Here is a 16,492-nt window from a genome sequence, read left to right as displayed (position 1 = left end):
TTTTTTTTTTTCTTTTGAAGACAGGGTTTCACTCTGTGTCCCAGGCTGGAGTGCAGTGGTGCAATCCTAGCTCACTACAACCCTCAATTCCTAGGTTCAAGTGATCCTCCCGCCTCAGCCTCCCAAGTAGCTAGGACTACAGGTACACACCACCACACTCAGCTATTAGTTTTTAATTTTTATTTTTGAAGACACTGGGTGTTGCTATGTTGTACAGGCTGGTCTCGAAGTCCTAGCCTGAAGCAATCCTTGCTGCCTCAGCCTCCCAAAGTGCTGGGAATACAGGGGTGAGCCACCACACCCAACCAGTAGACCTTTTAAAAAATAAGGATCTGTAACAAATATTTCTGAGGCTAATAATCAAATTAAAAATCAAAAGCAGAGGAACAGTTGCAATTACAATAGCATCTTTTCTTCAATTAATCTAAAATGACTCACAAAGAGTATTTCACTGATCCTCCTAACATGTCTGATGAAGTTGGTGAATTAAAATTATGTTTTGAGAGTTTCTAAGAGTTACTTCAACCTATTTTTTAAAAGCATGGTGCATGCAAAAGGCAAAAGCACATTTGGGTGCACTCTGCATTTATAAATCTATGACAGGTCTTTGAAATTCACTTGGTTTGTTGGGCTAGCTCATACCTGTTTTCTCACAGATTCTGGAGTCCAGAGCTGGTGACAGGGATGGAAATCTGACACATTTTACAACTAGCTGAGGAGGCTTATCAAACAAGGAAGAGAGAAGTGCCCACATATTTTGCCCACTAAGAATGGATTTGCTGTAACAAGTTCCTCTTTAGGAAGTACAGATGGCCCTGAGTATCTAGGCTCAGTCCTGTCTCCACGGGGGTTATTTGAGTGCTATTCCCAACCAATGCCTGGTTACTGAGTGGGACACTTCGACAGGAGGGGAACTGTGGCAAACGAAAGAACCCAGACAATTATAGGGCTTCAGGTAGCTAGAACCCTTGCAGATGACTTAAAAGGATCTTGGAGAGAAGATCAGAGGTTAAAGACATGGAAACGCCTGGGATGCAGTAAGGGTGGAGTAGAAGAAGTGTTTTTAACTCTGATTCCTGACTCAGTCGTTGTCCTGCTGAGCAACTGAAGTTCACTGCCTGAATGAGGCACATAGCTCTCAGCTAGAAGACAGAAAGCCTCCACTGCCCTCTCCAGTTCTGCCTCACCTGTAACTCAGCCCCATAGCCCTGCTTGGACCTCAGGGAAGGTGGGAAGACATTGCACACGGCCCTGCATTGCTGATGGCTGCCTCTTTACCATCAGACTCAGGGTGGTGATGGAAAAAAATCGCCTTTTCCATGAGGCCCTTCATGTGCCCAGCCCCAATGAGGTCAAAGGCTACAGGACCATATTGATGGAGTCCCTGTGCTTTTCAAAATCAAAGCTCCAAATTTATCACCTGACATGAATTTTTTTTTCTAATTTGATAGAAATTAACACATCAACTTTAAAAATAATTTATTTATAGAAAATTGTAATGGTTGCAGAAAATCCCGTGTGCCTGCTTGCCTAAAATGCAAACAGCATCATTTGCATTTACTGCAAGCATACGAAATGACTGGCTCAAGGAGTGAAAATCACTATTATCTGTGAGCCTGGTTTCAAGCGAAAGGGTGCATGGCAAAGTTATAAAATATCCATGGGAGAACCTCATCCCCACTTTTAATTACCTTCCCCTCTCTCCTTTCTCCCCTAAGGATCACACAAAAGTTAGGTTTACCCAAGAGTTGGGAAAGGCCAGATTTTAGGACCAACAGCCACGGAGATGGCTCAGGAGTTGGCTGCAACTCGGCCCTGAGCCAGCAGCCCACCCTTTCCGTTTGATGCGGGCGCTTTTTGGCAAAGCTCCTGCTACTACTCAGAAGAGAGTGGTCATTTGTATGAATATTAGTTTCCCAACATACTGACTCTACTCCAGGATAAAATTATCTCTTGAGCTCCAATAGAATTGCGACACAACTTTCTTTTTAATTGCTTTAGTTCTGTGAATTTGTGGAGAAGAAAACTACAGTAAAGTAGCGATTGTTCTTAAAGGGCAATTACTGAGCAGCTGCAGAAAGCTCTAGCATGAGATATCATCATCATGTATATTGTCTAGAAATTAGCCAAGCTCATAACGTAAAGTCAGTGGCAATGCAGATTCTGTTTTAGAAGGTCCAATTTCAGTGGTGCATTGTCACAGAGACATACTCAAAAACTGAAGAATTGACCAGTAGGTGCCTGAAAAGCATATGAACTGGACATTTTTATAGGTGTCACTAAAAGGTTTCAGAATATTATATGATAAACATGTTCTATAGTTTGAGTAACCAAGGGACATATTTATTAGGTATTTAATGATGTACACGATTATAAACAGACATTGACCTATGTCCTTAAATTCTAATCCCACATAAATCTCCTACACAGAATCTACCACGCTGCCACTTTTCAACAAGTTCAGGCTTGTCCTACTTTGGGAGACATGTTTCCAAAATCCAAGCAAATGAATCCGATAAATTATAGTCAAGTTTGCATTATTAGCAAAGGTCTCCCAATAAGATACTTTTTAAAATTGAGGTTCCTCAGTGTATATTTTAGACTATATTGAAGCTAAGAAATTGAAGGTCAAAGAGATGCTAAGATAGACAAACCCTAAAGTTACAATGTAAAGTACTGAGGAAACAGCTTAACACAAAGCCTGGCACATTGTATGTGGTCAATGAATACTTGCTGAATGATTAACACACATTCTAAGGTCAGCATTTACAGCATAAGATGAGGTACACATACACAATAAAAAATTGTGTGTATACATGCATAAAGTTTCATACCTTTCCATAAATTTTTGAAAAATGTCACCTCGAAGACTTTCACAAATTTCTTCTATGTATGGCTGGAAGAGATGGAAAAGAAATTCCACACTGAATGAATCAGAACGTATCAAAAAAACACAAACCAGTGAGACTCAGGTTAAGCGAAGTTCCCAATTATGCACTCCCCATAGCATCGTGTCTGGTACCTGCCCTTCTCTGTGCTTGTCTAATATTCACTAATGGATTCGTCAATATTTATCTATACCACTTGATTCCATGAAGACAACACAGACAGGTCTGCCCTGTTTGCCACTATATTCCTACTACCTAATATGACTCCTGGCAAGTTACAGACACTTACTCCCTGAGCAGGGCTTGCTTCACAGAGGTGTGACTCGGAAAAGTCTGGTGCTGGGTTTAAAGCTCTGTTGTTGCCATTTCTGAAATTCTTCATCATTTTTGTATGAGGAGCCCTGCATTTTCACGTTGCACTGGGCCCCACAAGTTATGTGGCACAACTTGTAAGCTAATACAAGCATCTGTAATCTGCACTGAGTTTTAAAAACTCAAAGCTAATAGGTCCATGAAGTGAAATTTTTTTTAATTAGCTATTTTATTTATTGATTTTCTATCTCTTAGAGTCATAGAGATACCCACAGGGGAGAGTTGATCCAATCCCACTCCTCATCTTGCAGGTAAGGCTACCGGACTGCAGGCAGTGCACTCCTAAGGTCTCTGAGAAGGTCCATGGCTAAACTGGGGTTAAGGCGAGGGTTCCTGGTTCACATACACAGCGCTCTTGCCCTCCTGGAGGACAACTACCATCTACTTCAACTTCAGGCCACTTTACCCATTACTGAAGAAACAGCAACAGCTTTCCTTTCCCATGTGATGAACTTTTAAAATCAAGAACTACAAAAATATAAAGTGCCAATATTTCACAGTTCAGCCCAGAGTCAATTAGATAGTTTCAGGAAACATTTTGGCACCCTCGGTTCATTGAATGATCCAAATTTAAACTTTTTTTATGTCTTCATAGATCATTCTGAAAGTTTACAAAAAAAAAAGAAAAGAAAAGAAAAGAAAAACTACATCATGGAACGGTACAAACCAAGCGACGAGAATAGGAAGTCTGCAGAAGCCACAGGAACCAAACATGGGCTGGGAGGCAGCTGCAGTCCTTCTGGGAGCCTTGCTTCCTGCAAGCAGAAAGGACGCTAGCCTGGCGGGCAACATGGGGTAGGGGGTGGTGGTGGGGGGTGAGCCAGTCTACGCCAACTTGCAGAACTATCCCTGTCCTGGGGAAGGCACCAGAGCTAGTTGCGAAAACCATATGGACTTTGTCCCCTTCGTGGTGAAAGAGGAAGCTAAATTATCTCTCTCTGAAGTTCCTTCCAGCTCTGAAATCCTATGATTCCAGGAAACACACAACATCTATCTTAGCCAGGTCCTCGACAAGTCTCAAGAGGTTCAAAAGAGTCAAGAGACGAAATAGGTTCAAATGTTCAAAGATCTAACAAAGGCTACATTTATAGATCACAGATTTTTCTATTTATAAAAGCTATTATGTCAATTAATATTTTTCTTTCACATTTTATCAAACATCCCTATATTCTGCTAATAAAGTGAAAGATGAGTGTCACTGGGAATTTCTAAGACTACACAGAATCTACCACGCTGCCCCTTTTCAACAGAAGGAACTGCAGCAGGCCTGCTAAGGCGTATGAAAGCCAGAGTTCAACAGTAGGATAAGGAGCAGACTACTTTCCCTCTCTGATCCTCAGTTCCCTTAATCTGTAAAAGAGAACAGTCGTATCTAAGTTGCAAGGCTGTCGTGAGAATTCGGTAAGATTAAGAATGCTGAGAGCCGAGCTCAGGGCCCAGTGCATTTTAGAAGCACCCAAGCACAAGCCAGGGCCCCTCCCAAGCCCGCCACCAATGGACCTACCCACTTACTTACTTCTAAAGGCAATCTTACAACAAAAAGAATTTAATAAAAGCATTTGTATTTACTTTAAAAAGTTTTGTTTTACTATGAACTTCAACTGACTTTATTGGTTAATGTACCTCTGTAAACAGGACATTCAGACACATACTTTTTACTTATACTTAGTCATTATGCTCTGATGGTACAGAATACATAGAATTGTATTAAGACACTATTTTAATAAACATTATAATATTCTCTTCACCTCTGAAATAAGAATAATACCCATTCTATATCCATTTAGCCAGAAAATTATTTTGACTATGTTTTTAACAAACAAAACAACTCAGTAAAGTGTTTTTTAAAAGATATATGAAAGAAATTGCTTCTAAATTGAGTGTTTTTTGAAGGTATGAAAAGAATCCTAGTGGTCTTTGTATCCCCACTGGAACAATTTTTTTTCAATGTTATTTATGTTATAGTAGACGCTAAAATCAGATTTGTAACACCTATGTACTATGAGGTATAGTTTAGCAATGTTAAATGTAATTGACCATGAGGCTGTCTACGTACCATGGCAAAGTCTGATGAAAACTGAAATTCTGACACTCAAGTATCATGGAGGCAACAGAAAGCAGATATTGACATTGTACTTTCTGACTGTAAGATGTGTGATAATAGCTAACATTTGTGGAGCACAGTGATGGGCGGGCCTCGTACAACGCAACCCGTGTGTGCCCTTCTCACTGAATCCTCAAGACCTTCCTTTGAGGGAGTGCGCAGTGTCATCTCCACTTTACAGATGAGAAAACTGAAGTTAGGGAGGTGGAGAAGCTTACCCAAGGTCCTCCCGCTACGGTCCTGGGACTCAAAGCCAGGTCAGGTCAACGAATTTCATAACCCAAGCTTATAACCCACTACTGTGCAGACAGGTATTACATTTTATGAAAGTCCATCTAATTATTGTCACAGAAAGGTAACACCCAGTTTGTTACTATCTAAATGCTCTAAGAGCCAAATCGGCATTTGCTCTGCCGAATAATCAAATTCATTTTGCATAAACACTATCATAAAATGCCAAAGTCAACTTACCTCCCTTTAAATGACCAACTTATCCAGGAAAAAGATGAGTTGATTATTTTCATTTATTAAAACCAATATATTACTCAATGACATTCTTTCCTATTTCTTGTAATTCACAGAAACATGAAAAGCACTTATTCACTGAAGAATCTGACTGTCCTTGTAAACTACTGCCACCTCTATAAAAAACACAGGATGGAAAAGGCTTTTGGGAGGAAGTGAAACCACCTCATCTAAAGAATGCCAAATATATAGGCCTATTAGTGGGGAATTTGATTTTCCAAGTCTTGTCATTTAAACCTATATGACTGTATTGTGTTCAAGATATGAACAACCAAGGTAAAATACAATTTTCCATGACTCAAAGATCACTCAAACATTTGCTCCTGAATCTTGAAAATAAATCGTATTTCCTGTAGAGGATAATCACAGCAAGTATCAACAGCCTGGCACTACAAAATAAATCTTGTCGAGTCTTTGCTCATCACAGGTGCTAGAATGTCAAATGGGAAAAAAAGCTTTCTTCTCTGATATCTTATCTTGACTGATTTCTAGAACATAATGTTACTGCAAAGCTCTGGTGGCCTTTTTCAGAAAAGGCTTTATGAAGCACATTGGTAAAAGGACACTTTGCAATGGGAAGACAAGCGATAATAAACTCAAATTGTCCCAGACAAAGCTCCAGATTAGAACACAGTCTGTACAAAGCAAGTCCTCTAGTGTAACTGCACATGCGGAAAGAATGTCACCAAGACCAACTGTTAAGCAAATATTATCTATTTATTTTGGAATCATTTTAACTTACCTGAAAAAGAGTTGATGTCACTTGTTTCTTGGATAAATGACTTTGTACGTGTTCTACAGCTTGCTTTGAGAAAGGCTATCAAAAGTCAAAAATAATATTTTTTAACAATAAGATGTAACGAATCTGTGTATGTTGTATAATATCACAACAGATAAATTTAGCACAGCAATTACTAAACAGTAACCTATGGTAATTATATTAACAAACACTCTTTAAAAATCTGTTGAGTATTTACAGGCAATCCCAGCAAGTGCTCGTTCCTCTGGGCATCCAGTTCTTAGCTACATGTCCAGAAGAATGACCATGCAGGGGCTGACACTATGCAATTCCAGAAGGGTTCAAGATCACTCTGATAATAAAGTGTAAAGAATCCTATTATCAGGCCAGTGCACTGGCTCATGCCTGTAATCTCAGCACTCTGGGAGGTCGAGGCAGGAGGATCACTGGAGCCCAGAAGTTTGCAATCAGCCTGGGCAACATAGTGGAACCTCATCTCCATGAAAATAAAAATAAAAATGAGCCGGGCATGGTGGTATGCGCCTGTAGTCCTAACTACTCTGGAAGCTGAGGTGGGAGGATTATTTGGGCCCTAAATATATCCATCAACAAACTGATAATGGGGTTGTAAAAATGTAAAATTTCCACCAAATAAGAGAAAATACACAAAAATACCCCTAAGAATTAATGTCAGGATTACAAAGTCAAGCCATAGCGGTAAAAGGCTCTAGGTTAAGGAAAGTCTTACTGTAACCCCAGCGAGGGCAAAAACAGTGGAGCTTCCACTGATAAAAATTAAAAGGGTATCCTCCCCACTCCAAACTTCAAATTGTGTCTTCTTTAACAATGCACAATAAGAAGAAAGGCTTAAAAGTACCGTCATACGAATAAACACCCTGTAAATTGTTGAACTACATAAAAACTAAGTTTTCGGAGGCTTTCCCATTGAACATCTGGCATTCTTCAAGCGTTCAGTCCTTCCCTACTGAGGCAGCAAGGCAGGGAGTGGCAACAATTAGCCCTAGGCCCAGAAATTTCTTCACCAAGCCAGGTGGGTCCAAGGAACAGAGCAGTGCATGCCACAAGAAAGAGACGTCCTCTTTAGCCACAGTTATGCAAATGTCAGCAGGAACTGTAAATAAACAATGAATACAGAAGCACCAAAATACACCATGACCACGACCTGTGCTGTCCAATAGGACTTGCTGCAACGATGGGAGGGTTGTGTATCTGTGCCATCCAGTACAAAAGCCACTAGCCCCATGTAACCACTGAGCGCTGGAAAGGTGGCTCATGAGGAACTGAGGTATTAAATTTTTACTCCTATTTGATTTTAGTTAATTTTTTTTTTTTTTTTTTCTTTTTTTGGAGACAGAGTCTCACTCTGTCGCCCAGGCTGGAGTGCAGTGGCCGGATCTCAGCTCACTGCAAGCTCCGCCTCCCAGGTTTACGCCATTCTCTTGCCTCAGCCTCCTGAGTAGCTGGGACTACAGGCGCCCGCCACCTCGCCCAGCTAGTTTTTTGTATTTTTTAGTAGAGATGGGGTTTCACCGTGTTAGCCAGGATGATCTCGATCTCCTGACCTTGTGATCCGCCCGTCTCAGCCTCCCAAAGTGCTGGGATTACAGGCTTGAGCCACCGCGCCCAGCCGACTTTAGTTAATTTAAAGTTAAATGTAAATTGCCACAGGCAGCTAGTGGCTACTGCGTTGACAAAGCGGGCCAGGACTGTCAGGCCACGCTTTGGAAAACATTCCTACTGTAGAGATAGTACATGATAAATCTTCTTCCAGTTACTCCTGGTAGAATCATTTCCTAATAACCTAGTTTATCCTAATGACCAAGTTAGATTGTTTATCTGATTTAAAAGAAAAAAAAATATTACAACTGCTATTTAACTAATGAACAAAATTAACATAATGATTATAAGCCACCTTATTCATTCAAAGAGACCATTTAAAATTTATATTTATCAATAGTTGATTAGCTTAACTGTTAAAGTATAGCTCATTTTAAAATAACAAAGCTTAATTTCCTTCAGAATGTCTTGAATTGAGACTTTTTCTTCAGTTGATCTAAATTAGTGATTTTATTTCATTGATTTTTGCAGTGAAAGTATCAGGTTTTGGAAATGAACTAAGCTTACATGAAGCAACACACGTCGTGCCAATATTACCAGGAAACAAATGACAAAGCAGAAGAAATGGGTTCCATCCCGGGCATGCATTTTTCAATTGTAAACACCTTTCTACTGTTTTATTTTCATTCTGGAAACACTGAACATGGTCCCATATTCATCAGTACTAAAGCAACAGAGTTAGAAGAAATACTTACATGTGAACAGGAAAGAAGTTCCTTCATGATGTAGGCATCATAAATTTGTCGACTTCTGCAAAGGCGGTCTTCCTCATTATCAAGTTTTTCATATTCTTTTATCTAGGTTTTTTAAAGTTATCATAGTTAGGTTATGTCTTCCTGGAAACTTGCCTCATTAAAATATATTACTGGCCCAGGCAGAAACCACTTGCACATGAGATAAAGCAAATTACTGAACCAGCTATTCCACAGGAAACAGCTACTTCTAATGTTGTAATAATGAAGTTGGAATAATTTAAATTCAACTAGAAACATACAAGTGGATTTTTTCCCTATGATGACTCTCATCACTTAAATGTAGAAACATAATATTAGGAAACACGCACTGCCATGGTTACAATTATCTTACAACACACGAGCCATAGACCATGCATCCTTGCCAATTCTCCTCTCCAAAGCACAAATCATTTCAATTTGGCTGTAATTCAGTTCTAGGAGTTATGATAGGGAATGTTCTCACTCAACTACAGTGTTCCAAAACTACAAGGAGGAAAAAAATATATTGCCAGAATTCCTGCAAAGAGATTTTTCAAAAATCAACTAAAGCAAATAAGTATTACAGAAAGGAATTCACCCACAGATGAAAGCATTGGCTTTCCAGGTTGGAACCTCAGTTGCACTATAAAAGTATTAACAGGCAGGTGACTTCAAATCGCGTACTTTGCTGTATTCAGGAAAGGTAACCTGGCTGGTGTTAAAAATGACTAAATAATGAGACTGTGCTTTACAAATATTTGCCTTATGTGGAAATGGCTCCCAATGCTCTAACCTGGTAACAGAAGGTCCTGGACCTCAGAATTGTTCCCAATTTATTTACAGAAATACTTTTAATCCAAAAGACAAGAAGAAAATGAAAACATACATGATCTAAGAAGCTCGGAGGGAGACTGTCACAAAGATCCTCACTATAATGACTGATTAGTACATATGACTTATTTTTGGAAAAGAAGGTTTCTAACAGTTATCTACTTACTATATTGACCTAAGCACTCTTTATTTTGGTATGATAAAAGTTGGCACTAATTACGCCCATGGGAGAGAGCACCAACTAAACAGAAATAAAGGTTACCTTTTACTTTATAGTATGACCTTCACAGTTTTGAAATCAAAACCAGCATATCCTATTTATTAGATTCCTAATTAAGATAAGGGCACAGTCATGCAGGTGAGGGGAAAAGGGTATGTGAAGCACTGAGGTCCCATATGGTTCACACGCTGAGAAATTACCAGGAACATCGTAACTGTCCTGAAAGATCATCAGTGTTACACTGTGATGGCTGAAATTCACATGGAGTCTTCCTGAAAAAGACAATAAAACCTGACATAAAGGCAGGCAGGCTGGGGAAGGTTGATACTCTATCCCACAAGAAAAGACCATCTTAACGAAGAATCAGTCCAGTAATGTCAACATAGCCAAAAGATCAGGGCTTAATCATCCTAAGGCAATTCAGGAGAACAAGTCTAACATGTTCAAGCGCCATACCAGATGTGAATATGGTAGCTGCAAAGTAACAGAAGCCAAATACCAAAATCTGAAGGAGAGCTGGAAAATAAATCAAAGATTTTTGGCTTGGTTGATTCCTTTTGTTGTATTTTGCTTTAGGCAAATCCAAAGGTTAATGCCAGAATGCTAGGATAAAATGGCAGACTATAACTAACCCAAAGGCAAAAGTTTCTGCCTCTACCTAAGAACAACCTCAAGGGATAATAAGACTTCATGGAATGATGATCCTTGAAAACAAATGTAATGAAATTTAAGTTTATGTTCCAAGAAACGTACAAAGCAAACTGACACCTGGTTAAACAAATGCTCATTCTGTGGAAGTTCCTTCCCATGAACAGTCAAATCCCATCATTTCTGGGTAAATGATGCTCTGAACCACAACACTGTCTTTACTAAGAGCCTTGTGCCTTCTAAGCTCCAACTTGAGCAACAGAAAAGGTAGTTCTTAGAAGGCAAAGTAAGAGCCTAAAGCATCTGTGGCTGTAATTTGGTATTCACTTTCTATAACCAGTAAGACCACTGATTAAAGACCATGCAGTCGACTCCCAATAGCTCTAAACAGATGTCCTATTGCAGCATATAAGTAGTAAATGCCATCTCTGATCCCAGAAGTTTGGTTGTCCAGGTAACCTGGGCAGGGAAAGGTCTAAGTTCAAGGTGAAAAGCCTTCCCTGCTGCAGGATAGAAACATTCTCATCAATAATAAATATTCACAGACCTGTGGTCCCTTTCTGCTTTGGTGGTTACACAGCTCCCAGCTGAACTGGAAGACTAAATAACTTGAGCTCTAACAGCAAGCACTTTTGGTCCACAGGTGTCATAGTCTCCGCTTCTGCGCCCATCCTTTGTTCCACCACCACTGCAGTGACATGGTCTAGTGAAGTCATCTCTGCCTGGCCCAATCCAACGCTCTCTCTTTCGTCCTTCACCTTATTGACTTCTCAGCAGCATTCAACTCAGCTGTCCACTGACGCCTTCTTTGAAACATTCTTCTCTGACTTCTGTGACCCATCCTCTCCAGGCTTCTCTTTCTTGGTCTCCTTTGGTAGTTCCTCTCCTCCGCTTGACTTCCAAATACTGAACTGCCTCAGAGCACGGTGCTGGGGGCACCCCTTCTTTACCAGTTAAGTTCTCCCTAGGTAAAGTCATTTAGTCCCATGGTTTCAAATATCAATTATATTCTGACGACTAAGTCTGGATCTCTAGGACTCCTGAGCTCCAGATACTAAATATCTAACTAGCTATTTGACATTTCCAGTTGAATATCTAGAAAGCATCTCAAATTTAACACTTCTAAACGAAACCCTTAACTTCCACATCCTCTGTACTCCAGCCAAACAGGCTCCTCTCCCTGTCTTCTTTATCACAAAAATGAGTAAAATCATCCTCCCAGTTGCTTAAGCCAAAAAACGAATAATCGTGATTCCACTCTTTCGCCACGCCCCTGCCACCACCACCCCTTACATCCAATTCATCAGCAAATCATGCTTGCTTTACATTCAAAATATAACATAAACTCAGGCTCTGCTTCTGGTAAGCACCAATTAACTCCTAACACAACAATCCTCCTGAGATAACAACTAGCATTCTGGACACACACACACACAAAATAAGCACTGAGGAGTCACCAAAGGTACGCAGAGAATGGAAAAGGGCCTCCAACAGAAACTGGAAGAAAACAAAGAGCCACAGAAGGAAAGCTCCAAAATTCTACATATAAATCCAATCAAAATCCCTGGTGGACCCCATAATGACACATGAGCATGGCAGACCCTAAGCAGCCTAGCTAAGCCTTAAAGAACTGAACAAGATTCATCTTCCCCCATGCAGAGAGGACAGGGCTCAGAGTTTGAGTAAGCCAAGCTAACTGTATTCTTCAACAAACAAATGAAAAAATCCATATCCCTTGCAGGAGCATAACAGAGTTTACAGTATCCACAATATATCAATCACATGTTCCAGACACAGGCTAAAATTATTCTACAGATGAAGAAACAGAAAATGTGACCCATATGCAAGAGGACAAACCATCAATGAAAACCAATCTAAGATAGCCCAGATGTTAGAATTATCAGACAAGGATTTTAAAGCAGCTATTATAACTGGACATAACAGAAAGGATGTTAACAGAAAATGTTCATGTAACGAATAAAAAGATAGGAAATAGCAGCAGAAAATAACTATGAAAAGAACCAGATAGAAATGTCAGAAGTAAAAAATAGAGTATCTGAAATAAAACATTCAATGGATAGACGTAATAGCAGATTAGAGATGCCAAAAGAAAATGCCAATAAATTTGAAGGCAAATCCAAAGGAAGTATCCAACCTAAAGAAAAGAAAGAAAAAATATTGGGGGAAAACTCAGACAGGGCATCCAGGATACATAGGATAGATAATATCCAAAGATCAAACATATATATAATCAGTCTTAAAAGGAGACGAAAGAAAGATTGAGGTAGAAAAATAATCCTTTAAGAAGTAATGGCCCCTAATTTTCCCAGATTTGGTAAAGAAAAATATATATAAATTTACAGATTCAAGAAACTCAGCAAACTCCACAAAGGATAAATACAATATCTAAAATTACTTCACTAAAAAGCAGAAGCTGTCGGAATGAGGGAAAAAATAATCAAGACACTTTTATATCCGTCTAAAAGAAACACACTTTATATATAAAAACAAATTGATAGTGAACGATAGGAAAAGACATATCATGAAAATAGTAAGCATAAGAAGACTGAAGTGTCTACATCTATATTAATATCCAGCGAAGTCAATTTCAAGACAAAGAATATTACCAAAGATACAGACATTTCATATAGAAAGATACAACAATCAAAAATGTTTATGGATGCAATAGCAGAGCTTCAAAAAATGTGGAGAAAATGGTCAAAATAAAAGAAGAAACAGACATTCTACAATCAGAGTTGAAGATTTTAACACCCTTTTCTCAGCAATTGATAGAACAACTAGACATAAAATCAAAAGAGATGTAGAAGCTATCATATCAATTACCATGACCTGATACTTATAAAACATGACACCTAATACTCCTCTGTTTTAATTTTTCCACGGGCATTAGAATAAAATGTAAATGTGTGACCAGGCGCGGTGGCTCAAGCCTGTAATCCCAGCACTTTGGGAGGCTGAGACGGGCGGATCACGAGGTCAGGAGATCAAGACCATCCTGGCTAACACGGTGAAACCCCATCTCTACTAAAAAACACAAAAAACTAGCCGGGCGAGGTGGCGGGCGTCTGTAGTCCCAGCTACTCCAGAGGCTGAGGCAGGAGAATGGCGTAAACCCAGGAGGTGGAGCTTGCAGTGAGCTCAGATCCGGCCACTGCACTCCAGCCTGGGCGACAGAGCGAGACTCTGTCTCAAAAAAAAAAAAAAAAAAGAATAAAATGTAAATGTGTTACTCTGGACCCCAAAACTCTGCCTCTCTCTTCAATCTGATCTTATCTCACACTACCTGCCCCTCTCTTCATGCAGTACAATCAGACCACACTAGTTTTCTTTCAGTTCCCCAGACATGCCCAGTTCTTTCCTACCATGTTAGGGGCTCTGTTTTGGCCATGACTTTAGCCTAAAATGCTCTCCCGCTCATCTAGCTTCCATCTTCAAAAGACCAACCTCTTTAACAATCAAACCTGGGTTGAGATGTCATCTCCTCAGACAGTCTTTGACCCATCAATCTAAAGTGGTCACCAAAGTCACAATACAACATGCAGAGTTTTGAGTAGGTTTTGAGTCATTACGTAGCAGTTTTTACTTCCGGGTACATTTCCTGTTTATTATTTGTTTATTGTCTGTTTCTCTCAACCAGAATACAAGCTCAAAGAGATAAGTTCTTTGTATCTGTTCATCTGAACAATGTCTGGCATGATGTTGCTGTTTAATAAATATTGGTTATGCTAGGCATAGTAGCTCACGCCTGTAATCCCAGCACTTTGGGAGGCTATGGTGGGAGGATCACTTAAGGCCAGAAATTCAAGACCAGCCTGGGCAACACAGTGAGACCTCATCTCTACAGAAATTTTTAAAATAAAAAAAAGTATCTGGGTGTGGTGGTACACACCTGTTATCTAAGCTACTCAGAAGGCAGCAGCAGGAGGATCACTTGAGCCCAGGAGTTCAAGACTAGAGGGAGCCATGATTGCACCACTGCACTCCAGCCTGGGTGACAGAGTGAGACCCTGTCTCGAAATTTTAAAAATAATAAATAAATATTGGTTGAACCAGTGAAAAAAAATCTATATAGTAACTTTATCTTGGAATAATATTTATTTTCTCTTTTCCATTATTTATTTTTAAATCTAGGTATAAGGTACATGTTTTTATAAGCCGCCTCAAAATCTAACTGGAACAAGAAGTATATAAATCAACACACGGAGCAGTAACTGTGGGGCATCACTGTCCTGTGTGTGTTGTGTATACACACAACCACTCTACAAGACAGGTACTACAATCATTCCAATTCTTAGCTGAGGAATCCCAGGTAGAGAAAAGCTTTCCCAAGTTTACATAATTAGTAAGTAGTAGAGTTCAAATCCGGGCAATCAGAGCTCAGCACCTAGAACTCTGAACCACTATGCTGCACAGAACGGAACAGCATATTATAGATACTATGGTTTCGAAAGCAATTGTTCACCTGGTGTCCTATTTGAACCTTACAGCCCGTGAAGTGAGCAGGAGATGATCACTAGCCTCACTTTATAGATGAGGTAACTGAAGCTCAGATATGAAGCCCTCATACAATGACAGCCTCAAGTACAGGGACAGAGTCCGCATTTCTAAGCTCAGGGTCTGACATAAGGTAGATACTTCAGGGTTTGCTGAATCACTTGCCCCATATGCCACGGCAGATGAGAGGCACCGTTGCACCTAGATCCTAGCTAGGTCTTCTGCTGATGAGTCAAATAATGGTCGAGATGAAAATGCTGACCACACACACAAGCAGCAGGCACACGGTAGGCATGACATGAGCATTAGACAACAGTGTAAGAATCAGAGGAGTCAGCCATCACAGAAGACGGAAACAGCTGCACAAACAGACTTGCTAGAAAATGTAGAAATTTTCCATATTGAGCTAGACCTTACAGAAAGCTAGGCTTCCAATAAGTGAAGAAGCAGCATTCTAGGCTGGGGAAAGGACACAGTAAAGTAACAAAAAGAACAGGCTTGGATTTGGGGAATGCCAGTTAGTCAGGTTTGGCCAATGTAGACATTCTATGTAAGAAGATAGTGAAAAATAAACAGGGAGAGGTAGGTAATAAGTAATGTAAAGCTACTCTGAATGCCAGGATATGCAGTTAGAACTTTAACGTGAGAAATGGGTAACTGTTTGGGGACACAGGGAAGTGGAAATACAATGTACAAAATGTACATTTCAAGATACCTGACGAGAGCTTTCTAGAGATTGGGGTCACAAACCAACAAGCAGAAATTAAAGAAAAATTACTAAACTGACAAAAATGAGGGGTCAGAGAAGAATTACTGACAACTTCAATGTGTAAAGGCTGCACTGATTTAATTAGAGAAATGCACTTGAGCCCTAAGAGTGGAGGATATCTTCAGTGAAAGAACACAGAGCAGGTTGCTGAGCAGTTTTGCAGCATCCTCCAAGGGGATCATCTGATGAGCCAGACCCGCCATGTACCAAGCCAGAAGAGAGATGAAAAGAGCTGGGGAGGACGCCAGTTAAGAGAAACACCAATGCTTCAAGTTCAAATGGAAACGCATCAGCAGCAATCACCACCGTATCTGCAATAAGTACTTAGGAAATAACCACAAGTAGATTGCCCATCTGTTTCAACCCAGCAAAAATTATCTGCTAAAGGAGATTTCTATGTGTTTGACAAGGTGACTTAGTAAATGCTGAAACGGGAGAGTTCAAGTTTTTAGAAACACAAGAAAGAAATTTCTTATGACAGATCACGCTGTGATACGTATCCAGATAAAATGCCTGATTATGATTCAGAC

The 16,492-nt window shown here is 39.9% G+C and overlaps 1 protein-coding gene across 1 annotated transcript in view; it reads right to left on the bottom strand.

Moving 5' to 3' along the window:
• The window catches only part of ADRBK2 (adrenergic, beta, receptor kinase 2), a 120,164-nt gene that overhangs the window by 52,616 nt on the left and 51,056 nt on the right, over positions 1–16,492 (bottom strand). Inside the window, exons 3-5 of the mRNA XM_011975365.1 lie at positions 8,962–9,063; positions 6,632–6,706; positions 2,835–2,896 (exon numbers count right to left, since the gene is read on the bottom strand). Of these exons, the coding sequence (XP_011830755.1) occupies positions 2,835–2,896; positions 6,632–6,706; positions 8,962–9,063 (239 nt within the window). The remainder of the gene's footprint in view (positions 1–2,834; positions 2,897–6,631; positions 6,707–8,961; positions 9,064–16,492) is intronic.

This window comes from Mandrillus leucophaeus, unplaced genomic scaffold, assembly GCF_000951045.1.
Source record: "Mandrillus leucophaeus isolate KB7577 unplaced genomic scaffold, Mleu.le_1.0 Scaffold154, whole genome shotgun sequence".
Taxonomy (NCBI): Eukaryota; Metazoa; Chordata; class Mammalia; order Primates; family Cercopithecidae; genus Mandrillus; species Mandrillus leucophaeus.
Note: the sequence above shows the minus strand (reverse complement) of the source record. Positions and strands in the feature narration are given on the sequence as shown.